Source organism: Ranitomeya imitator, chromosome 1 (assembly GCF_032444005.1).
Source record: "Ranitomeya imitator isolate aRanImi1 chromosome 1, aRanImi1.pri, whole genome shotgun sequence".
In the NCBI taxonomy this organism is placed as follows: domain Eukaryota; kingdom Metazoa; phylum Chordata; class Amphibia; order Anura; family Dendrobatidae; genus Ranitomeya; species Ranitomeya imitator.
The window spans coordinates 771,904,518-771,931,089 of record NC_091282.1 but is presented as its reverse complement, the minus strand read 5'-3'; the positions used below and the strand labels follow the sequence as shown (position 1 = coordinate 771,931,089).

Below are 26,572 nucleotides of genomic sequence, written 5' to 3'. Positions count from 1 at the left end.
TTTCTGGTGTCCTTTGACAGCTCTTTGGTCTTCACCATAGTGGAGTTTGGAGTCAGACTGTTTGAGGGTGTGCACAGGTGTCTTTTTATACTGATAACAAGTTTAAACAGGTGCCATTACTACAGGTAATGAGTGGAGGAAAGAGGAGACTCTTAAAGAAGAAGTTACAGGTCTGTGAGAGCCAGAAATCTTGATTGTTTGTTTCTGACCAAATACTTATTTTCCACCATAATATGCAAAAAAAATGATAAAAAAACAGACAATGTGATTTTCTGGATTTTTTTCTCTCAGTTTGTCTCCCATAGTTGAGGTCTACCTATGATGTAAATTACAGACGCCTCTCATCTTTTTAAGTGGTGGAACTTGCACTATTGCTGACTGACTAAATACTTTTTTGCCCCACTGTATACAGCCCCTGTGCACTATAGTATATAGACACCCCCTGTACACTATAGTATATAGACACCCCCTGTGCACCATAGTATATAGACACCCCCTGTGCACCATAGTATATAGACACCCCCTGTGCACCATAGTATATAGACACCCCCTGTGCACTATAGTATATAGACACCCCCTGTGCACTATAGTATATAGACACCCCTGTGCACTATACTATATAGACACCCCCTGTGCACTATAGTATATATACAGCTCAAAAATATCTCCAGGATCCGTCCTTTCCTCAACCTCCAATCTACTAAAATGCTTGTGCACGCCCTCATCATTTCCCGCCTTGACTACTGCAACATCCTTTTCTGTGGCCTCCCTGCTAACACCCTTGCACCTCTCCAGTCCATCCTTAACTCTGCTGCCCGACTAATCCATCTCTCTCCTCGCTACTCCTCCGCTTCCCCCCTCTGCAAATCTCTTCACTGGCTCCCATTCCCTCAGCGTATCCAATTCAAATTGCTAATACTGACCTACAAAGCCATCCACAACCTGTCTCCTCCATATATCTCTGAACTAATCTCTCGATATCTTCCCTCACGTGACCTCCGGTCCTCCCAAGACCTCCTTCTCTCCTCCACACTTATTCGCTCCTCATCCAATCGCCTCCAAGACTTCTCCCGAATATCCCCCACCCTCTGGAACTCTCTGCCCCAACACGTCCGACTATCAACCACAGTCGGATCCTTCAGACGGAACCTGAAAACTCATCTCTTCAGGAAAGCCTACAGCCTGCACTGACACCGCTGCTGCCTCATCACTATCGAAGCTACCGCCTCACCAACACCGGAGCTCCTGCAACCCTCAACCTACTGTCTCCTTCCCCATAATCCTGTAGAATGCAAGCCCGCAAGGGCAGGGTCCTCGCCCCTCTGTATCAGTCCGTCATTGTTAGTTTGTTTACTGTATGTGATATTTGTAACTTGTATGTAACCCCTTCTCATGTACAGCACCATGGAATCAATGGTGCTATATAAATAAATAATAATAATAATAATACACCCCCTGTGCACTATAGTATATAGACACCACCTGTGCACTATAATATATATACACCCCCTGTGCACTATATAAACACATTACCCAAACCCATACCCTCAAACTTGGGGCGGGCAACACTTTACTAAATACATCAACATACTGACCAACTGAATCGGTTGGTCAGTATGTTGATACCCCCTGTGCACTATAGTATATATACACCCCCTGTGCACCATAGTATATATACACCCCCTGTGCACTATAGCATATATACACCCCCTGTGCACTATAGTATATAGACACCCCTTGTGCACTATAGTATATATACACCCCCTGTGCACTATAGTATATTGACACCCCCTGTGCACCATAGTATATAGACACCCCCTGTGCACTATAGTATATAGACACCCCCTGTGCACTATAGTATATAGACACCCCCTGTGCACTATAGTATATAGACACCCCCTGTGCACCATAGTATATAGACACCCCCTGTGCACTATAGTATATAGACACCCCCTGTGCACTATAGTATATAGACACCCCCTGTGCACTATAGTATATAGACACCCCCTGTGCACCATAGTATATATACACCCCCTGTACACTATAGTATATAGACACCCCCTGTGCACTATAGTATATAGACACCCCCTGTGCACCATAGTATATAGACACCCCTTGTGCACTATAGTATATATACACCCCCTGTGCACTATAGTATATTGACACCCCCTGTGCACTATAGTATATATACACCCCCTGTGCACTATAGTATATAGACACCCCCTGTGCACCATAGTATATAGACACCCCCTGTGCACCATAGTATATAGACACCCCCTGTGCACCATAGTATATAGACACCCCCTGTGCACCATAGTATATATACACCCCCTGTGCACTATAGTATATAGACACCCCCTGTGCACCATAGTATATAGACACCCCCTGTGCACCATAGTATATAGACACCCCCTGTGCACTATAGTATATATACACCCCCTGTGCACTATAGTATATAGACACCCCCTGTGCACCATAGTATATAGACACCCCCTGTGCACCATAGTATATAGACACCCCCTGTGCACCATAGTATATAGACACCCCCTGTGCACCATAGTATATAGACACCCCCTGTGCACTATAGTATACAGGTCCTTCTCAAAAAATTAGCATATAGTGTTAAATTTCATTATTTACCATAATGTAATGATTACAATTAAACTTTCATATATTATAGATTCATTATCCACCAACTGAAATTTGTCAGGTCTTTTATTGTTTTAATACTGATGATTTTGGCATACAACTCCTGATAACCCAAAAAACCTGTCTCAATAAATTAGCATATTTCACCCATCCAATCAAATAAAAGTGTTTTTTAATAACAAACAAAAAAACCAACAAATAATAATGTTCAGTTATGCACTCAATACTTGGTCGGGAATCCTTTGGCAGAAATGACTGCTTCAATGCGGCGTGGCATGGAGGCAATCAGCCTGTGACACTGCTGAGATGTTATGGAGGCCCAGGATGCTTCAATAGCGGCCTTAAGCTCATCCAGAGTGTTGGGTCTTGCGTCTCTCAACTTTCTCTTCACAATATCCCACAGATTCTCTATGGGGTTCAGGTCAGGAGAGTTGGCAGGCCAATTGAGCACAGTAATACCATGGTCAGTAAACCATTTACCAGTGGTTTTGGCACTGTGAGCAGGTGCCAGGTCGTGCTGAAAAATGAAATCTTCATCTCCATAAAGCATTTCAGCCGATGGAAGCATGAAGTGCTCCAAAATCTCCTGATAGCTAGCTGCATTGACCCTGCCCTTGATGAAACACAGTGGACCAACACCAGCAGCTGACATGGCACCCCTCACCATCACTGACTGTGGGTACTTGACACTGGACTTCAGGAATTTTGGCATTTCCTTCTCCCCAGTCTTCCTCCAGACTCTGGCACCTTGATTTCCGAATGACATGCAAAATTTGCTTTCATCAGAAAAAAGTACTTGGGACCACTTAGCAACAGTCCAGTGCTGCTTCTCTGTAGCCCAGGTCAGGCGCCTCTGCCGCTGTTTATGGTTCAAAAGTGGCTTTACCTGGGGAATGCGGCACCTGTAGCCCATTTCCTGCACACGCCTGTGCACGGTGGCTCTGGATGTTTCCACACCAGACTCAGTCCACTGCTTCCTCAGGTTCCCCAAGGTCTGGAATCGGTCCTTCTCCACAATCTTCCTCAGGGTCCGGTCTCCTCTTCTCGTTGTACAGCGTTTTCTGCCACATTGTTTCCTTCCAACAGACTTACCATTGAGGTGCCTTGATACAGCACTCTGGGAACAGCCTATTTGTTGAGAAATTTCTTTCTGGGTCTTACCCTCTTGCTTGAGGGTGTCAATGATGGCCTTCTTGACATCTGTCAGGTCGCTAGTCTTACCCATGATGGGGGTTTTGAGTAATGAACCAGGCAGGGAGTTTATAAAAGCCTCAGGTATCTTTTGCATGTGTTTAGAGTTAATTAGTTGATTCAGAAGATTAGGGTAATAGGTCGTTTAGAGAACCTTTTCTTGATATGCTAATTTATTGAGACAGGTTTTTTGGGTTATCAGGAGTTGTATGCCAAAATCATCAGTATTAAAACAATAAAAGACCTGACAAATTTCAGTTGGTGGATAATGAATCTATAATATATGAAAGTTTAATTGTAATCATTACATTATGGTAAATAATGAAATTTAACACTATATGCTAATTTTTTGAGAAGGACCTGTATAGACACACCCTGTGCACTATAGTATATATACAGCCCCTGTGCACTATAGTATATATACAGCCCCTGTGCACTACAGTGTATATACAGCCCCTGTGCACTATAGTATATATACAGCCCCTGTGCACTATAGTATATATACAGCCCCTGTGCACTATAGTATATATACAGCCCCTGTGCACTATAGTATATATACAGCCCCTGTGCACTATAGTATATATACAGCCCCTGTGCACTACAGTGTATATACAGCCCCTGTGCACTATAGTATATATACAGCCCCTGTGCACTATAGTATATATACAGCCCCTGTGCACTATAGTATATATACAGCCCCTGTGCACTACAGTGTATATACAGCCCCTGTGCACTATAGTATATATACAGCCCCTGTGCACTATAGTATATATACAGCCCCTGTGCACTACAGTGTATATACAGCCCCTGTGCACTATAGTATATATACAGCCCCTGTGCACTATAGTATATAGACACCCCCTGTGCACTATAGTATATATACAGCCCCTGTGCACTATAGTATATAGACACCCCCTGTGCACTATAGTATATATACAGCCCCTGTGCACTACAGTGTATATACAGCCCCTGTGCACTATAGTATATATACAGCCCCTGTGCACTATAGTATATATACAGCCCCTGTGCACTATAGTATATATACAGCCCCTGTGCACTATAGTATATATACAGCCCCTGTGCACTATAGTATATAGACACCCCCTGTGCACTACAGTGTATATACAGCCCCTGTGCACTATAGTATATATACAGCCCCTGTGCACTATAGTATATATACAGCCCCTGTGCACTACAGTGTATATACAGCCCCTGTGCACTATAGTATATATACAGCCCCTGTGCACTATAGTATATATACAGCCCCTGTGCACTATAGTATATATACAGCCCCTGTGCACTACAGTGTATATACAGCCCCTGTGCACTATAGTATATATACAGCCCCTGTGCACTATAGTATATATACAGCCCCTGTGCACTATAGTATATATACAGCCCCTGTGCACTATAGTATTTAGACACCCCCTGTGCACTATAGTATATAGACACCCCCTGTGCACTATAGTATATAGACACCCCCTGTGCACTATAGTATATAGACACCCCCTGTGCACTATAGTATATAGACACCCCCTGTGCACCATAGTATATAGACACCCCCTGTGCACTATACAATATATACAGCCCCTGTGTACTATAGTATATATACAGCCCCTGTGCACTATTGTATATATACACCCCTGTGCACTATAGTATATATACAGCCCCTGTGCACTATAGTATATATACAGCCCCTGTGTACTATAGTATATATACAGCCCCTGTGCACTATTGTATATATACACCCCTGTGCACTATAGTATATATACAGCCCCTGTGTACTATAGTATATATACAGCCCCTGTGTACTATAGTATATATACAGCCCCTGTGTACTATAGTATATATACAGCCCCTGTGCACTATTGTATATATACACCCCTGTGCACTATAGTATATATACAGCCCCTGTGCACTATAGTATATATACAGCCCCTGTGCACTATAGTATATAGACACCCCCTGTGCACTATAGTATATAGACACCCCCTGTGCACTATAGTATATAGACACCCCCTGTGCACCATAGTATATAGACACCCCTTGTGCACCATAGTATATAGACACCCCCTGTGCACTATAGTATATAGACATCCCCTGTGCACTATACTATATATACAGCCCCTGTGCACTATAGTATATACAGTGGGGCAAAAAAGTATTTAGTCAGTCAGCAATAGTGCAAGTTCCACCACTTAAAAAGATGAGAGGCGTCTGTAATTTACATCATAGGTAGACCTCAACTATGGGAGACAAACTGAGAACAAAAAATCCAGAAAATCACATTGTCTGTTTTTTAAACATTTTATTTGCATATTATGGTGGAAAATAAGTATTTGGTCAGAAACAAAATTTCATCTCAATACTTTGTAATATATCCTTTCTTGGCAATGACAGAGGTCAAACATTTCTGTAAGTCTTCACAAGGTTCCCACACACTGTTGTTGGTATGTTGGCCCATTCCTCCATGCAGATCTCCTCTAGAGCAGTGATGTTTTTGGCTTTTCGCTTGGCAACACGGACTTTCAACTCCCTCCAAAGGTTTTCTATAGGGTTGAGATCTGGAGACTGGCTAGGCCACTCCAGGACCTTGAAATGCTTCTTACGAAGCCACTCCTTCGTTGCCCTGGCGGTGTGCTTTGGATCATTGTCACGTTGAAAGACCCAGCCACGTTTCATCTTCAATGCCCTTGCTGATGGAAGGAGGTTTGCACTCAAAATCTCACGATACATGGCCCCATTCATTCTTTCATGTACCCGGATCAGTCGTCCTGGCCCCTTTGCAGAGAAACAGCCCCAAAGCATGATGTTTCCACCACCATGATTTACAGTAGGTATGGTGTTTGATGGATGCAACTCAGTATTCTTTTTCCTCCAAACACGACAAGTTGTGTTTCTACCAAACAGTTCCAGTTTGGTTTCATCAGACCATAGGACATTCTCCCAAAACTCCTCTGGATCATCCAAATGCTCTCTAGCAAACTTCAGACGGGCCCAGACATGTACTGGCTTAAGCAGTGGGACACGTCTGGCACTGCAGGATCTGAGTCCATGGTGGCGTAGTGTGTTACTTATGGTAGGCCTTGTTACATTGGTCCCAGCTCTCTGCAGTTCATTCACTAGGTCCCCCCGCGTGGTTCTGGGATTTTTGCTCACCGTTCTTGTGATCATTCTGACCCCACGGGGAGGGATTTTGCGTGGAGCCCCAGATCGAGGGAGATTATCAGTGGTCTTGTATGTCTTCCAATTTCTAATTATTGCTCCCACTGTTGATTTCTTCACTCCAAGCTGGTTGGCTATTGCAGATTCAGTCTTCCCAGCCTGGTGCAGGGCTACAATTTTGTTTCTGGTGTCCTTTGACAGCTCTTTGGTCTTCACCATAGTGGAGTTTGGAGTCAGACTGTTTGAGGGTGTGCACAGGTGTCTTTTTATACTGATAACAAGTTTAAACAGGTGCCATTACTACAGGTAATGAGTGGAGGAAAGAGGAGACTCTTAAAGAAGAAGTTACAGGTCTGTGAGAGACAGAAATCTTGATTGTTTGTTTCTGACCAAATACTTATTTTCCACCATAATATGCAAAAAAATGTTAAAAAAACAGACAATGTGATTTTCTGGATTTTTTGTTCTCAGTTTGTCTCCCATAGTTGAGGTCTACCTATGATGTAAATTACAGACACCTCTCATCTTTTTAAGTGGTGGAACTTGCACTATTGCTGACTGACTAAATACTTTTTTGCCCCACTGTATACAGCCCCTGTGCACTATAGTATATAGACACCCCCTGTACACTATAGTATATAGACACCCCCTGTGCACCATAGTATATAGACACCCCCTGTGCACCATAGTATATAGACACCCCCTGTGCACCATAGTATATAGACACCCCCTGTGCACTATAGTATATAGACACCCCTGTGCACTATACTATATAGACACCCCCTGTGCACTATAGTATATATACAGCTCAAAAATATCTCCAGGATCCGTCCTTTCCTCAACCTCCAATCTACTAAAATGCTTGTGCACGCCCTCATCATTTCCCGCCTTGACTACTGCAACATCCTTTTCTGTGGCCTCCCTGCTAACACCCTTGCACCTCTCCAGTCCATCCTTAACTCTGCTGCCCGACTAATCCATCTCTCTCCTCGCTACTCCTCCGCTTCCCCCCTCTGCAAATCTCTTCACTGGCTCCCATTCCCTCAGCGTATCCAATTCAAATTGCTAATACTGACCTACAAAGCCATCCACAACCTGTCTCCTCCATATATCTCTGAACTAATCTCTCGATATCTTCCCTCACGTGACCTCCGGTCCTCCCAAGACCTCCTTCTCTCCTCCACACTTATTCGCTCCTCATCCAATCGCCTCCAAGACTTCTCCCGAATATCCCCCACCCTCTGGAACTCTCTGCCCCAACACGTCCGACTATCAACCACAGTCGGATCCTTCAGACGGAACCTGAAAACTCATCTCTTCAGGAAAGCCTACAGCCTGCACTGACACCGCTGCTGCCTCATCACTATCGAAGCTACCGCCTCACCAACACCGGAGCTCCTGCAACCCTCAACCTACTGTCTCCTTCCCCATAATCCTGTAGAATGCAAGCCCGCAAGGGCAGGGTCCTCGCCCCTCTGTATCAGTCCGTCATTGTTAGTTTGTTTACTGTATGTGATATTTGTAACTTGTATGTAACCCCTTCTCATGTACAGCACCATGGAATCAATGGTGCTATATAAATAAATAATAATAATAATAATACACCCCCTGTGCACTATAGTATATAGACACCACCTGTGCACTATAATATATATACACCCCCTGTGCACTATATAAACACATTACCCAAACCCATACCCTCAAACTTGGGGCGGGCAACACTTTACTAAATACATCAACATACTGACCAACTGAATCGGTTGGTCAGTATGTTGATACCCCCTGTGCACTATAGTATATATACACCCCCTGTGCACCATAGTATATATACACCCCCTGTGCACTATAGCATATATACACCCCCTGTGCACTATAGTATATAGACACCCCTTGTGCACTATAGTATATATACACCCTCTGTGCACTATAGTATATATACACCCCCTGTGCACTATAGTATATTGACACCCCCTGTGCACCATAGTATATAGACACCCCCTGTGCACTATAGTATATAGACACCCCCTGTGCACTATAGTATATAGACACCCCCTGTGCACTATAGTATATAGACACCCCCTGTGCACCATAGTATATAGACACCCCCTGTGCACTATAGTATATAGACACCCCCTGTGCACTATAGTATATAGACACCCCCTGTGCACTATAGTATATAGACACCCCCTGTGCACCATAGTATATATACACCCCCTGTACACTATAGTATATAGACACCCCCTGTGCACTATAGTATATAGACACCCCCTGTGCACCATAGTATATAGACACCCCTTGTGCACTATAGTATATATACACCCCCTGTGCACTATAGTATATTGACACCCCCTGTGCACTATAGTATATATACACCCCCTGTGCACTATAGTATATAGACACCCCCTGTGCACCATAGTATATAGACACCCCCTGTGCACCATAGTATATAGACACCCCCTGTGCACCATAGTATATATACACCCCCTGTGCACTATAGTATATAGACACCCCCTGTGCACCATAGTATATAGACACCCCCTGTGCACCATAGTATATATACAGCCCCTGTGCACTATAGTATATAGACACCCCCTGTGCACCATAGTATATAGACACCCCCTGTGCACCATAGTATATAGACACCCCCTGTGCACCATAGTATATAGACACCCCCTGTGCACCATAGTATATAGACACCCCCTGTGCACTATAGTATATAGACACCCCCTGTGCACCATAGTATATAGACACCCCCTGTGCACCATAGTATATATACACCCCCTGTGCACTATAGTATATAGACACCCCCTGTGCACCATAGTATATAGACACCCCCTGTGCACCATAGTATATAGACACCCCCTGTGCACTATAGTATATATACAGCCCCTGTGCACTACAGTGTATATACAGCCCCTGTGCACTACAGTGTATATACAGCCCCTGTGCACTACAGTGTATATACAGCCCCTGTGCACTATAGTATATATACAGCCCCTGTGCACTATAGTATATAGACACCCCCTGTGCACTATAGTATATATACAGCCCCTGTGCACTATAGTATATAGACACCCCCTGTGCACCATAGTATATAGACACCCCCTGTGCACCATAGTATATAGACACCCCCTGTGCACCATAGTATATAGACACCCCCTGTGCACCATAGTATATAGACACCCCCTGTGCACCATAGTATATAGACACCCCCTGTGCACCATAGTATATATACACCCCCTGTGCACTATAGTATATAGACACCCCCTGTGCACCATAGTATATAGACACCCCCTGTGCACCATAGTATATAGACACCCCCTGTGCACTATAGTATATATACAGCCCCTGTGCACTACAGTGTATATACAGCCCCTGTGCACTATAGTATATATACAGCCCCTGTGCACTATAGTATATATACAGCCCCTGTGCACTATAGTATATATACAGCCCCTGTGCACTATAGTATATAGACACCCCCTGTGCACTATAGTATATAGACACCCCCTGTGCACTATAGTATATAGACACCCCCTGTGCACTATAGTATATAGACACCCCCTGTGCACTATAGTATATAGACACCCCCTGTGCACTATAGTATATAGACACCCCCTGTGCACTATAGTATATACCTCACCTGGGGTCAGCGTGCCCTTCTCCTGGTTGCCCCTTGTTTCCGGGCTCTCCGTCGGCCCGGTCTCCTCGCTGTCAGCACCGCCGGTCCCGGACAGCGCCCCGGACACGGTTGCAGCATCCTGCACCAGAGCCATCAGCCGCTTCCCTGAGTTCGGACACAATCGGGAATCTCCGGAGAAGGGCGTGTCACCAGGCCACAAGGAAGTCCCGCCAGCCAATAATAGCCCCTTGCGTGGAGGGGGCGGAACCTGACGACTTGTTGCTGCTTTACTTGGAAATTGCCCAAGCAATCTGAGCGGATGGGAAGTAGTTGCCATGGAGATGAACGCAGGCGGATGTGACGGTTGCTATGGATGCATGACGTTGGAGAGCAGATGGAGCCGCAGTTACCGAGCTGTTTTCGGTGGAGCTGCCGGGACGTGGGGAGCTGGGTCCGGAGGAAAGGATTCCCGCAGTATGAGGTAACCGCGGCCGTGTCCGGAGCGCTCCCCGTACCCGAGCCCGTGTAACCGATGTCTGTTCACAGGCTTGTTTCACCGACAACGGCGTCACCGGCAGGAAACTGATCCACGTCACCGGTTCCACACTGCCCCGGATGGGAGTCAACGATGCCGAGCACGTGAGGGTGAGTGACGCAGCGCGGGCGGCGCAAGGATGAAGGTGGTAGTACGGGCATCGGTCAGCGGGGACGATGGGGGTCATAGTACGGGCATCGGTCAGCGGGAACGATGGGGGTCGTAGTACGGGCACCGGTCAGCGGGGACGATGGGGGTCATAGTACGGGCACCGGTCAGCGGGGACGATGGGGGTCGTAGTACGGGCACCGGTCAGCGGGGACGATGGGGGTCATAGTACGGGCACCGGTCAGCGGGGACGATGGGGGTCGTAGTACGGGCACCGGTCAGCGGGGACGATGGGGGTCATAGTACGGGCACAGGTCAGCGGGGACGATGGGGGTCGTAGTACGGGCACAGGTCAGCGGGGACGATGGGGGTCATAGTACGGGCACAGGTCAGCGGGGACGATGGGGGTCGTAGTACGGGCACCGGTCAGCGGGGACGATGGGGGTCGTAGTACGGGCACAGGTCAGCGGGGACGATGGGGGTCGTAGTACGGGCACAGGTCAGCGGGGACGATGGGGGTCGTAGTACGGGCACAGGTCAGCGGGGACGATGGGGGTCGTAGTACGGGCACAGGTCAGCGGGGACGATGGGGGTCGTAGTACAGGCACAGGTCAGCGGGGACGATGGGGGTCGTAGTACGGGCACAGGTCAGCGTGGACGATGGGGGTCGTAGTACGGGCACCGGTCAGCGGGGACGATGGGGGTCGTAGTACGGGCACCGGTCAGCGGGGACGATGGGGGTCGAAGTACAGGCACAGGTCAGCGGGGACGATGGGGGTCGTAGTACAGGCACAGGTCAGCGGGGACGATGGGGGTCGTAGTACGGGCACCGGTCAGCGGGGACGATGGGGGTCGAAGTACAGGCACAGGTCAGCGGGGACGATGGGGGTCGTAGTACAGGCACAGGTCAGCGGGGACGATGGGGGTCGTAGTACGGGCACAGGTCAGCGGGGACGATGCGTAGTACGGGCACAGGTCAGCGGGGACGATGGGGGTCATAGTACGGGCACAGGTCAGCGGGGACGATGGGGGTCGTAGTACAGGCACAGGTCAGCGGGGACGATGGGGGTCGTAGTACGGGCACAGGTCAGCGTGGACGATGGGGGTCGTAGTACGGGCACCGGTCAGCGGGGACGATGGGGGTCGTAGTACGGGCACAGGTCAGCGGGGACGATGGGGGTCATAGTACGGGCACAGGTCAGCGGGGACGATGGGGGTCGAAGTACAGGCACAGGTCAGCGGGGACGATGGGGGTCGTAGTACGGGCACAGGTCAGCGGGGACGATGGGGGTCGTAGTACGGTCACAGGTCAGCGGGGACGATGCGTAGTACAGGCACAGGTCAGCGGGGACGATGGGGGTGGTAGTACAGGCACAGGTCAGTGGGGACGATGGGGGTCGTAGTACGGGCACAGGTCAGCGGGGACGATGGGGGTCGTAGTACGGGCACAGGTCAGCGGGGACGATGGGGGTCGTAGTACGGGCACAGGTCAGCGGGGACGATGGGGGTCGTAGTACGGGCACAGGTCAGCGGGGACGATGCGTAGTACAGGCACAGGTCAGCGGGGACGATGGGGGTGGTAGTACAGGCACAGGTCAGCTGGGACGATGGGGGTCGTAGTACGGGCACAAGTCAGCGGGGACGATGCGTAGTACAGGCACAGGTCAGCGGGGACGATGGGGGTGGTAGTACAGGCACAGGTCAGCGGGGACGATGCGTAGTACAGGCACAGGTCAGCGGGGACGATGCGTAGTACAGGCACCGGTCAGCGGGGACGATGGGGGTCGTAGTACGGGCACCGGTCAGCGGGGACGATGGGGGTCGTAGTACGGGCACAGGTCAGCGGGGACGACGCGTAGTGCAGGCACAAGTCAGCTGGGACGATGGGGGTCGTAGTACGGGCACAGGTCAGCGGGGACAATGGGGGTCGTAGTACGGGCACAGGTCAGCGGGGACGACGGAGGTCGTAGTACGGGCACAGGTCAGCTGGGACGATGGGGGTCGTAGTACAGGCACAGGTCAGCTGGGACGATGGGGGTCGTAGTACAGGCACAGGTCAGCGGGGACGATGGGGGTCGTAGTACGGGCACAGGTCAGCGTGGACGATGGGGGTCGTAGTACGGGCACCGGTCAGCGGGGACGATGGGGGTCGTAGTACGGGCACAGGTCAGCGGGGACGATGGGGGTCATAGTACGGGCACAGGTCAGCGGGGACGATGGGGGTCGAAGTACAGGCACAGGTCAGCGGGGACGATGGGGGTCGTAGTACGGGCACAGGTCAGCGGGGACGATGGGGGTCGTAGTACGGTCACAGGTCAGCGGGGACGATGCGTAGTACAGGCACAGGTCAGCGGGGACGATGGGGGTGGTAGTACAGGCACAGGTCAGTGGGGACGATGGGGGTCGTAGTACGGGCACAGGTCAGCGGGGACGATGGGGGTCGTAGTACGGGCACAGGTCAGCGGGGACGATGGGGGTCGTAGTACGGGCACAGGTCAGCGGGGACGATGGGGGTCGTAGTACGGGCACAGGTCAGCGGGGACGATGCGTAGTACAGGCACAGGTCAGCGGGGACGATGGGGGTGGTAGTACAGGCACAGGTCAGCTGGGACGATGGGGGTCGTAGTACGGGCACAAGTCAGCGGGGACGATGCGTAGTACAGGCACAGGTCAGCGGGGACGATGGGGGTGGTAGTACAGGCACAGGTCAGCGGGGACGATGCGTAGTACAGGCACAGGTCAGCGGGGACGATGCGTAGTACAGGCACAGGTCAGCGGGGACGATGCGTAGTACAGGCACCGGTCAGCGGGGACGATGGGGGTCGTAGTACGGGCACCGGTCAGCGGGGACGATGGGGGTCGTAGTACGGGCACAGGTCAGCGGGGACGACGCGTAGTGCAGGCACAAGTCAGCTGGGACGATGGGGGTCGTAGTACGGGCACAGGTCAGCGGGGACAATGGGGGTCGTAGTACGGGCACAGGTCAGCGGGGACGACGGAGGTCGTAGTACGGGCACAGGTCAGCTGGGACGATGGGGGTCGTAGTACAGGCACAGGTCAGCTGGGACGATGGGGGTCGTAGTACAGGCACAGGTCAGCGGGGACGATGGGGGTCGTAGTACGGGCACAGGTCAGCTGGGACGATGGGGGTCGTAGTACGGGCACAGGTCAGCTGGGACGATGGGGGTCGTAGTACGGGCACAGGTCAGCTGGGACGATGGGGGTCGTAGTACAGGCACAGGTCAGTGGGGACGATGGGGGTCGTAGTACGGGCACAGGTTAGTGGGGAACGATGTGCTTCAGTAAAAACTGTCCCATCTGCCTTAGGCCTTGTTCACACGTCTGTTTTCAAGATTCACAAAAACGGACATGCACTCACCCATTGTATTCAATGGTGGTGCGCACAAGTCAGGTTCATCACACAGACTGAGTTTCCGTGTGACAAACCTGTAGACATGTCAGTTTTTAACCAAAATGCGTGCCACACACATACCGGCGCCTGGGAAGAAGCGGTACAGTTTGCGCTGATCCCAGGCGCCGGTTGCTGAAGGCAGCTCTCATCATTGCCTCCTGCTCTACCTGAGATCAGTGCGACCACAAGAATTGATGGGAGTTGTACTCAGCTGTGTCAAGTAAGGAAACAAAAAACCAGCATGGACTTCCACGTCATTTCCATAACCGCTGGAGGTAAAGTCTGCAGCTGGGGGCTGATTTTAATTTGGGACAAAGGAAAATATCCCATAAGGTTCCCAGGCTATCAATAACAGCTCACAGCTCTTTGGTTAGCCTGGTGAATTTATGGGGGACCCCAGAAAAAAAATGATGTTGGGTCCCCCTTTACCCCCAAGGGTGGTTTGCACGTTAACGACCGGGCGAAATTTTACAATTCTGACTACTGTCCCTTTATGAGGTTATAACTCTGGAACGCTTCAACGGATCCCGGTGAATCTGACATTGTTTTCTCGTGACATATTGTACTTCATGATAGTGGTAACATTTCTTTGATAGTACCTGCGTTTATTTGTGAAAAAAACTGAAATTTGGCGAAAATTTCGCAATTTTCCAACTTTGTATTTTTATGCAATTAAATCAGAGAGATATGTCACACAAAATACTTAATAAGTAACATTTCCCACATGTCTACTTTACATCAGCACAATTTTGGAACCAAAATTTTTTTTTGTTAGGGAGTTATAAGGGTTAAAAGTTGACCAGCAATTTCTCATTTTTACAACACCATTTTTTTTTAGGGACCACATCTCATTTGAAGTCATTTTGAGGGGTCTATATGATAGAAAATACCCAAGTGTGACACCATTCTAAAAACTGCACCCCACAAGGTGCTCAAAACCACATTCAAGAAGTTTATTAACCCTTCAGGTGTTTCACAGGGATTTTTGGAATGTTTAAATAAAAATGAACATTTTTCACAAAAAATTTACTTCAGCTCCAATTTGTTTTATTTTACCAAGGGTAGCAGGAGAAAATGGACCCCAAAAGTTGTTGTACAATTTGTCCTGAGTACGCCGATACTCCATATGTAGGGGTAAACCACTGTTTGGGCGCATGGGAGAGCTCGGAAGGGAAGGAGCGCCATTTGACTTTTCAATGCAAAATTGACAGGAATTGAGATGGGACGCCATGTTGCGTTTGGAGAGCCCCTGATGTGCCTAAACAGTGGAAACCCCCCAATTATAACTGAAACCCTAATCCAAACACACCCCTAACCCTAATCCCAATGGTAACCCTAACCACACCTCTAACCCTGACACACCCCTAACCCTAATCCCAACCGTAAATGTAATCCAAAGCCTAACACTAGCCCTAACCCTAATGGGAAAATGGAAATACATTTTTTTAATTTTTTAATTTTTCCATAACTAAGGGGGTGATGAAGGGCGGTTTGATTTACTTTTACAGCGGGGTTTTTTTAGCGGATTTTTATGATTGGCAGCCGTGACACACTAAAAGACGCTTTTTATTGCAAAAAATATTTTTTGCATTACCACATTTTGAGAGCTATAATTTTTCCATATTTTGGTCCACAGAGTCATGTGAGGTCTTGTTTTTTGCGGGACGAGTTGAAGTTTTTATTGGTAACATTTTCGGGCACGCGACATTCTTTGATCGCTATCTATTCCGATTTTTGTGAGGCAGAATTACCAAAAACCAGCTATTCATGAATTTCTTTTGGGGGGCGCGATACCGTTCCGCGTTTGGTAAAATGGATAAAGCAGTTTTATTCTTCGGGTCAGTACGATTACAGCGATACCTCATTTATATCACTTTTTTATGTTTTGGCGCTTTTATACGATAACTATTTTATAGAAAAAATAATTATTTTTACATCACTTTATTCTGAGGACTATAACATTTTTATTTTTTAGCTGATGATGCTGTATGGCGGCTCGTTTTTTGCGGGACAACATGCCGTTTTCAGCGGTACCATGGTTATTAATATCCGTCTTTTTGATCGTGTGTTATTCCACTTTATGTTTGGCGGTATGATAATAAAGCATTTTTTTTGCCTCGTTTTTTTTTTACGATGTTCACTGAAGGGGTTAACTAGTGGGACAGTTTTATAGGTTGGGTCGTTACGGACGCGGTGGTACTAAATATGTGTACTTTTTATTGTTTTTTTTTATTTAGATAAAGAAATGTATTTATTGCAACAATAGATATATTTTTTTTCGGAAGTTTTTAAAAAATTTTTTACACATGTGAATATTTTTTTTTTTTTTTACACTATAACATTGCCCCAGGGGGGGCATCATATTATAGTGTAAGATCGCTGATCTGACACTTGGCTGTGCACTGTGTCAGATCATAATCTGACATGCACTCATAGATGCTTCCCGGCACCTGCTCTGAGCAGGCGCGGTGAAGCCACCTCCCTGCAGGACCCGGATGCAGCCCAGCCGCCATTTTGGATCCGGGCCTACTGCAGGGAGGAAGGTGGCAGACCCTCAGAGCAACGTGACATGTCAGAAAGGGGTTAAATTGAAACCAGCAAAGGCTATGCAGACAGTTGTGGGCTGAATTAATATCCTAGGAAGGGGCCAGGGATATTGCCCCCCCAACATCTGCCCTTACCAGCCACATAAATGGCACATCCATAAGATGTGTCAAATATGGCACTTAGCCTCGCTCTTCCTGCTTGCAATGTGGTGGTGACGAGTGGGGTAATGTTTGTGGGGTTGATGTCACCTTTGTATTGTCAAGTGACATCAAGCCCCGGGGTTGGAAACAGAGAGGTGTATAAGACGCCCCTATTACTAACCCCATAGTAAGTTTTGAAATAAACACACAGCATGAATAAAATGCCTTATTTGAAATAAAATTTAACACCGTTTTACTCATTTATTAAAAAACAGTTATACTCACCTTTTACACCTACAGTACAGACCAAAAGTTTAGACACACCTTCTCATTTCAAGATTTTTCTGTATTTTCATGACTATGAAAATTGTACAGTCACACTGAAGGCATAAAAATTATGAATTAACACATGGTGAATTATATAATTACCAAAAAAAGCGTGAAACAACTGAAAATATGTCTTATATTCTAGGTTCTTCAAAGTAGCCACCTTTTGCTTTAATAACTGCTTTGCACACTCTTGGCATTCTCTTGATGGTCTTTCAACAATCTTGAAGGAGTTCCCAGAGATGCTTAGCACTTGTTGGCCCTTTTGCCTTCACTCTGCAGTCCAGCTCACCTCAAACCATCTCGATTGGGTTCAGGTCTGGTGACTGTGGAGGCCAGGTCATCTGGCGTAGCACCCTATCACTCTCCTTCTTGGTCAAATAGCCCTTACACAACCTGGAGGTGTGTCTGGGGTCATTGTCCTGTTGAAAATAATTGATGGTCCAACTAAACGCAAACCCGATGGAATAGCATACCGCTGCAAGATGCTGTGGTAGCCATGCTGGTTCAGTATGCCTTCAATTTTGAATAAATCCCCAACAGTGTCACCAGCAAAGCACCCCCACACCATCACACCTCCTCCTCCATGCTTCACGTTGGGAACCAGGCATGTAGAGTCCATCCGTTCATTTTTTCTGCATCGCACAAAGACACGGTGGTTGGAACCAAAGATCTCAAATTTGGACTCATCCGACCAAAGCACATATTTACACTGGTCTAATGTCCATTCCTTGTGTTCTTTAGCCCAAACAAGTCCCTTCTGCTTGTTTCCTGTCCTTTGCAGTGGTTTCCTAGCAGCTATTTTACCATGAAGGCCTGCTGCACAAAGTCTCCTCTTAACAGTTGTTGTAGAGATGTGTATGCTGCTAGAACTCTGTGTGGCATTGACCTGGTCTCTAATCTGAGCTGCTGTTAACCTGCGATTTCTGAGGCTGGTGACATGGATAAACTTATCCTCAGAAGCAGAAGTGACTCTTGGTCTTCCTTTCCTGGGGCGGTCCTCATGTGAGCCAGTTTCTTTGTAGAACTTGATGGTTTTTGCCACTGCACTTGGGGCCACTTTCAAAGTTTTCCCAATTTTTCGGACTGACTTACCTGTTGTGAATTCCGCTCTTGGGCTCCCTCCGGTGTTTGTAAGTGGCACTTTTGTGAGTTCTGCTCTTGGGCTCCCTCTTGTGGTTTCTAGTGGTATGGCTGCTTAGCTGTCATCAGCTGCCTCCACTTATCGTCTCTTCTGCTCGGCTTTTTAGGCCTGGCTTTCTTCAGCCAGTGCCACTTGTAAATGGTTCCTGGTTGGATTCACATCTCTTTGGAGTTCCCTGTTATTCTGACCAGTTCAGCTAAGTTTTTGCTTGCTCTTTTCTGTCCATAGATTGTGGACTTATCCATTCTGTGCTTTCTATGTTTGTCCAGATTATCAGTGTGAATTATTTCTGTCTTGCTGGAAGCTCTGGGAGGCAGATTTGCCCTCCACACCTTTAGTCAGGTGTGGAGATTTTTTGTAAACTCTGCGTGGATTTTTGTAGTGTTTTATACTGACCGCACAGTATTCCATCCTGTCCTATCTATCTAGCTAGACTGGCCTCCTGTGCTCATCCTGGTTTCATTCTGTGTATGTCTTTTCCCTCTCCACTCACAGTCATTATTTGTGGGGGGCTAATCTATCCTTTAGGGATTTTCTCTGAGGCAAGATAGCTTTCCTGCTTCTTTCTTTAGGGGTAGTTAGCTCTTAGGCTGTGACGAGATGCCTAGGGAGAGTTAGGAGCATTCCACGGCTACTTCTAGTGTTGTGTTGAGCTTAGGGACTGCGGTCAGTACAGTTACCACTTCCTTCAGAGCTCGTTCCATGTTGCTCCTAGACCACCGTATCATAACACTTACCTTCATTTCTTAAAGTAATGATGGCCACTCATTTTTCTTTACTTATCATTCAGCTGCGGCGATAAACTAAATCTCCGAGCACTACAAAATACTTGGAGGACACTCAAGCGTGCTCAGGAAATCTCGAGTAACGAGCATATTCGCTCAGCACTATTAAGTATATAATTCCACATGTTCCACATGGTTTTGATGCCTTCAGCGTGAATGTACAATTTTCAGTCATGAAAATACTGAAAAATCTTTAAATGATAAGGTGTGTCCAAACTTTTGGCCTGTACTGTATAATCAATCGATGCCCATGTCACCTGTAAAGAAACAGTAGTAAACAACCATATCCCTCACCTGTCCAACAAGATTTATTTGTCCCTTGACCCCTCACCTGTCCAACAAGATTTATTTGTCCCTTGACGAGTCTAGCTCTGCTACATCTAGATGCCATGATGAATGTTAGCATAATGCGAGTGTTCAGCCGGGCATCCAGCAGATAAGCCGAGCGTGATCGTGCAGCATCCGTGTCTTGCGGTGATGTGAATAAGGTGGGGGGAGAAGAGCACTATCCATGGCACCTGGGAACAGCGTGAACTGTACTCCTTTTCCCAGACGCCGATGCAGGTCACACGGATGCCATATATAAGATGTCACATACGGGCACGGATCTCACCAGTACTGGTTTATCCTGTACAAGAATCACCAGGATGGAGACCTTATAGTGTTGACACCCTGGGGTGTCACTAAGTGATATTTTGGCTGTCTCCTTTACACTATACTTGAATTGTTTAGGCAATATAAAGACAGGACGTTTCAGGTTTACTTTCAATCGACTATTTTATTTCATAATAAAAGTTAAGTTTTAGGACTTGTTAGTGTGGGTTCTTGTTGGGTCATCCCAAATTGTTAATAATCAGGTCATAGTACAGGAACAGGGGTTGATTGGAGTCGTAGTACAAGAACAGGGGGTGGGGATGACTGGGGTCGTAGTACAGGAACGGGATGTGGATGACGGGGTAGTAGTACAGGAACGGTGTGGGGATGACGGGGGTCATAGTACAGGAACGGGGTGGGGATGACGGGGGTCATAGTACAGGAACGGGGTGGGGATGACGGGGTAGTAGTACAGGAACGGGGTGGGGATGACGGGGGTCGTAGTACAGGCACAGGTCAGCACTTCTAATGTCCACTCTTCTCTTTGCAGGCCATCGCCCAGCTGGTGAGGGATCTGTTGGGGGTGATGGATCCATCCTGGAGCCGCAGCATCTCTTTGCCCCGCAGAGACAATATGGGGCTTTTCCTAGAGCAGAAATCTCAGACTGGAGCCAAGCATGAGCTGCTCAGCTACAGCCAGTTCATCAGGGAGCAGGGCCTGTAGTGGGCGAGAGTCCGGCCCAGGGATCAGGGGAGTTACTGTGGAGTTGGTGATCGCTGGTGCAGAAGTTCTCACTCCCCTGGTGTAGAAGCTGAATCAGAGCACTACAGATCTTTGCTCTTCTATAATGCAGAGTTTTCCTGTTATTCCAGTGTAATAAACGTGCTTGGTCCATATGTATCACCATGAGGGGACAACACCTCCATGGTTCCTACTAATATTTACATCCCCCTGCTACTCCTCCAGATACTGCCTGCCCCTATCATATATGGACCCAGCATGACAATGATGCAGATGCATTGTCAACCTTTTTTGCAGGTGGATGTGCTCCTGTGGAAGTGCGACTAAGCAGGACCCTGGTGCATGGCCTGCTGTGGCTGTGTGGCCAGGCAGGCACTGGTGGATGTGCTGTTGTGGGTGTGTGGTGGGCAGGGCACTGGTGGATGTGTTGTGGATGTGTGGCCCGGCTGGACACTGGTGGACAGGCTGTTGTGGATGTGCGGCTGGGCAGGACACTGTTGGATATGCTGTTGTAGATCTGCGGCGGGCAGAACACTGGTGGATGTGCTGTTGTGGATCTGCAACAGGCAGGACACTGGTGGATGTGCTGCTGTGGATCTGTGGCGGGAAGGACACTGGTGGATGTGCTGTTGTGGATCTGCGGTGGGCAGGACGCTAGAAGATGTGCTGTTGTAGATGTGTGACAGGGCAGGACACTGGTGGATGTGTTGTTGTAGATGTGCAGCCAGGCAAGACACTGATGGATGGGGTGGTGTGGCCGGGTGTCACGCATAGTGTAGGAAAGACTAAGTGCAACATGAAGGGATAAGGGGAACCCAACACTAGGGAATGGGGGAGTGGAGACCTCTAGGCAGATCTAATGTCACCCTGTCTGCCCTAAGCATCCCTAAATGGGATCCGCACCTATCACCGAGTAGGATACCTAACCCCTGACTGACCCTGGCGATAAGCCCTGCATGGGGAAGGAAAGGATATTCATTAGTCAATCCCCACTACCACTAAAGACATGGGATACACAAACAAGGGGAACACTTAGCTTGAGTAAACAGAGAGAAACACAGACATCCTCCAAACACCAGAGAGGAAGATAGCCGACTGCTTTAGCGTCAAGCCTCAATAGAGAAATTGAAATATCACCGGCAACTCTCGGCAGCAAACGTAGTTATAAACACCCTGGTCCAGGTGTGTCAACCCCCGTGATGCTGGTAGGCGTGCTGTTGTGGATTTGTGGTGGGCAGGACGCTGGTGGATGTGTTATTGTGGATGTGCAGTTGGACAGGACCCTGGTGGATGTGCTGTTTTGGATCTGTGGCGGGCAGGACACTTGTGGATGTGCTTCTGTGGATGCATAGCCGGGTAGGACGCTAGTGGATGTGCTGTTGTGGATCTGTGGCTGAGTAGGACACTGGTGGATGTGTTGTAGATGTTCGGCCGGGCAGGATACTGGTGGATGTGCTGCTGTGGATGCATAGCCGGGTAGGACGCTGGTGGATGTGCTGTTGTGGATCTGTGGCTGAGTAGGACACTGGTGGATGTGTTGTAGATGTTCGGCCGGTCAGGATACTGGTGGATGTGCTGCTGTGGATGTGCGCCGGACAGGACGCTGGTGTATGTGCTGTTGTGGATCTGTGGCTGGGTAGGACGCTGGTGGATGTGTTGTTGTAGATGTTCGGCCGGGCAGGATACTGGTGGATGTGCTGTAGTGGATCTGTGGTGGACATGACACTGGTGGATGTGCTGCTGTGGATGTATGGCCGGGTAGGACGCTGGTGTAGATGTGCTGTTGTCGATCTGTGGCTGGGTAGGACACTGCTGGATCTTTCTTGTTTTTCAATGTGGAGATTCCTTTTTGGTTTGGCTCTCATTTCCGTATGTTACGTGCCGGCATGTGGTTGTGATCACGGTGAGGCAGCTGAGGACAGTTCCAACTTGGAGGCACACATGCGGCAGCTTCTTATAGAGCCAGGGCGTTAGGAGGAAGGATTAACCACACCATGGGAAAGATAATATAGCGCCTGCATATACTGCAGCATAAGAAACCATCACAAACAAAATAACAGGGACCTCCATCTGCATGACAGTCATCACGTTTTTTTTTTTCTTAAATATGCACGGCTGGTGATAATGTCACGCACAGTGTAGAAAAGTGCAACACAAAGAGATACAGTTAAGTCCACTCCACCGCAGTGAAGGCCTGGAGAGCATCAAAAAGGAGGAAACACAGCGTCTGGTGATGTCCATGAGTTCAAGACTTCAGGCAGTCATTGCCAACAAAGGGTTTTCAACCAAGTACTAGAAATGAACATTTTATTTAAAATTATTTAATCTGTCCAATTACTTTTGGTCCCTTTAAAAACAGGGTGGCACATGTTAAGGAGCTGAAACTCCTAAACCCTTCATCCAATTTTAATGTGGATACCCTCAAATAAAAGCTGAAAATCTGAACTTCAACTGCATCTGAATTGTTTTGTTTAAAATTCATTGTGGTGATGTCTATAACCAAAATTAGAAAAATGTTGTCTCTGTCCAAATATATATGGACCTAACTGTAAGGGGAATGGAACCCAATACTAGGGAAGGGGTTAGTGGAGACCCCTAGGCAGATCTAACATCACCCTGTCTGCCCTAAGCATCCCTATATCGGATCCGCACCTATCGCCAAGCAGGATATCTAACCCCTGCCTGACCCTGGCGATAAGCCCTGCATAGGGAAGGAAAGGATATGCATTAGTCAATCCCCACTACCACTAAAGACAGATGGGACACATAAACAAGGTGAACACTTAGCTTGAGTAGACAGAGAGAAACAGACGTCCTCCAAACACCAGAGAGGAAGATAGCCGACTGTTATATCTTCAAGCCTCAATAGGGAAATGGAAATATCACCGGCAACTCTCAGTAGGAAGCAGGGAGTTATGAACACCCCGGTCCAGGTGTGTCAACTAGAGCTGGGGGAGGTGGCCACCGGGTCCTAAAGTAAGAAGGACTAGGAAGGAGTCTGCAATGCCAACCGCTGAGACCTTCTGCAGCTAGATGCAGTGTGACTGCCTGCAGCCTCTGACACACCCGTGACACCGGGTAGGATGCTGGTAGATGTGCTGTTGTGGATTTGTGGTGGGCAGGACGCTGGTGGATGTGTTGTTGTGGATGTGCGGCAAGGCAGGACACTGGTGGATGTGTTGTTGTGGATGTGATGTTGTGGATCTGTGGCGGGAAGGACACTGGTGGATGTGCTGCTGTGGCTGCGTGGCCGGGTAGGACGCTGGTGGATGTGTTGTTGTGGATCTGTGGCAGGCAGGACAATGGTGGATGAGCTGCTGTGGATGTGCGGCCGGACAGGACTTGAGTGGATGTGCTGTTGTTGATCTGTGGCTGGTTAGGATGCTGGTGGGACTCTCTCCTGGCATTTCTCCCCACATTCAACACATCACACATCTCTCCCTGAACCCACCCACCCATGCATCAGATTTTTTTCTCCTGGAACTCTCTCTCCCCCATTCATCACAGGTGTCTCTCCCCGGGTCCCTCCCAAAACTCTCCCCCCTGTGTCCTTCCCATCCATCCCGAAACTGCTCCTCCCCCTAGGTCCGTCCCAGAAACTCCCCACCCCCATCGCATCCATCCCAGAACTTCCCCCAAGAGTCCTCGGAACTCACCCCCACACCCCCTCCCAACAACTCCCCCAATTTTCCCCGCATCCCTCCGAGAACGCCCATTCCCCGCCGCGTCCCTCCCAGGATTCCCCCCAGCGTCCCAGGATCCCCATTCCACCTCACGATTCCCCCCCCCCCCCGCATCCCTCCCAGAACTTCCCCCCCCCACGTCCCTCACGGAACTTCCGCTTCCCCGAATCCCACCAGGAACTCCTCCCACATTCATCACACGCGTCTCTCCTAGGCCCCTCATTATCACTCAGGATCATTCTGGGTGCTCATCTCTTTATTTCAGCAGGCCTCCATTTGTTAGTCCCTGCCCGAAGCTCATCTTCTCTCCACGTTAATTTTTCCAACGAATTTGCTATAAATAAAAATAAAAGCGTAGATGGGGATGCCAAGGTTGCCAGGTGTGGAGGCAGGTGCAGAATCATTAACCATCCCATCTTTGGCTGTTTCAAAGGGCTCCCTCCAATGCATCCCCTATAATCTAGGGTCCATACACCCAACTTCTGACACTGAGAACTTGTGCATCCTTGGTATGCCCACTCCTACTCACCATGTTACTGAGAAGGCAGTCAATCTTCTCTTCCTCCAGGGACCCCCGTTCCATTTTACCCCGATAAACCATCAGCTGATGCCGGTCTTTCAGGTCTCTGTATGTCTTTGGGGGAGGGAATAGAAGTCAGTACTAGGCCCCCCATACATCACATAATGTGCATACACTTAGCCCAGAAATATATGACGGTGATACAGGTTTTGGCATTTTTGCCATTTAACAAAACATATTCCAGATCCAATTCTATAATCAATCTGGGCTTAAGGTGATCCGAGGGATTCACATCCTAATTGGAAAAAGGGTTTAGGGATTACAGCTTTTTAATATGGAGCTGCCACTTATTAAATTAATTGGACAATTATGATGATTTTAAATGCCCTGCATGGGCTTTTCCCTCGTTATTTCAACAATTAAGCAGGTAAAAGGTCTGGAGTGGCTACAGGGTGCATCATGTGCAAGCTGCTGCTGTGAACCCACAACATGCGGTGAAAGGAAGAGAAACAGATCATCATTAGGCTGAAAAAAATAAATCCATCAGAGACAACAGAAATGTGGAAATAAAATGTGCCCTGCTAAACTCAGAAACTCAGATAGGCCTAGACAGATCCTGAAGACACCAGTGGTGGATAAGCACAGAATCCTTTCCATGGTGAAGAAAAACCCTTCACTACATTCCCCCCACCTCCAAGTGAAGAACATTTTCCAGGAAGCCAGGGTTTCAGTATCTGAGCACACAATAAAGAAGCAGCCAAGAATTCTTTACAAAGGAATGAAAATGAATATGTTTCACATGAGATTTTTGTTCAACTACTTTAAACTTGAAAATATCCACTTCAACTCCAAGGATTCGTCACTGGCCAAAGATTTGTGGACCTAGCGAAGGCCAGAAAGATGTGTAGGCGAGCAATGCTGGCACACACAGACAAATCACACACACACACTCACACTATATTAGGATATCATCAAAAAGTGAATTTAATTCAGTTCTTCAATACAAGTGAAATTCATATATAGAGTCATTAGAAAGTGATCTGTTTCAAGTGTTTATTTCTGTTAATGTTGATGATTATGGCTTACAGCCAATGGAAAGCCAAAAGTCAATGTCTCAGTAAATTAGAATAATTAACAAAAAACAACTGCAAAGGCTAAGCTTTTAAAAAGGTCCCTTAGTCTGTGTCAGTAGGCTCCACAATCATGGGGAAGACTGCTGACTTGACCGATGTCCATACGGCAGTCATTGATACACTCCACAAGGAGTGTAAGCGACAAAAGGTCATTGCTAAAGAAGCTGGCTATTCACAGAGTTCTGTATCCAAGCATATTAATGGAAAGTTGAATGGAAGGAAAAAGTGTGGTAGAAAAAGGTGCACAAGCAACCGGGATAACTGCAGCCTTGAAA

The 26,572-nt window shown here is 48.0% G+C and overlaps 3 protein-coding genes across 3 annotated transcripts in view; 1 reads left to right on the top strand and 2 right to left on the bottom strand.

Annotated features, from left to right (window-relative positions):
- TMED8 (transmembrane p24 trafficking protein family member 8) overlaps positions 1-10,964 on the bottom strand; it is a 57,897-nt gene extending 46,933 nt beyond the window's left edge. Inside the window, exon 1 of the mRNA XM_069735768.1 lies at positions 10,649-10,964. Within this exon, the coding sequence (XP_069591869.1) occupies positions 10,649-10,964 (316 nt within the window). The remainder of the gene's footprint in view (positions 1-10,648) is intronic.
- A 6-nt stretch (positions 10,965-10,970) lies between these two features.
- On the top strand, positions 10,971-23,412 carry SAMD15 (sterile alpha motif domain containing 15). Its single transcript, XM_069735777.1, has 3 exons — positions 10,971-11,108; positions 11,174-11,272; positions 20,770-23,412. The coding sequence occupies exons 1-3, from the start codon at positions 11,001-11,003 to the stop codon at positions 20,941-20,943; spliced, it is 381 nt and encodes a 126-aa protein (XP_069591878.1). The 5' UTR covers positions 10,971-11,000; the 3' UTR covers positions 20,944-23,412.
- Positions 23,413-24,882: 1,470 nt separating this feature from the next.
- Positions 24,883-26,572, bottom strand: part of VIPAS39 (VPS33B interacting protein, apical-basolateral polarity regulator, spe-39 homolog) — a 36,729-nt gene continuing 35,039 nt past the window's right edge. The window contains exons 18-19 of the mRNA XM_069735769.1: positions 25,174-25,278; positions 24,883-24,978 (exon numbers count right to left, since the gene is read on the bottom strand). Coding sequence (XP_069591870.1) covers positions 24,958-24,978; positions 25,174-25,278 — 126 coding nt within the window. The 3' untranslated portion in view covers positions 24,883-24,957. The remainder of the gene's footprint in view (positions 24,979-25,173; positions 25,279-26,572) is intronic.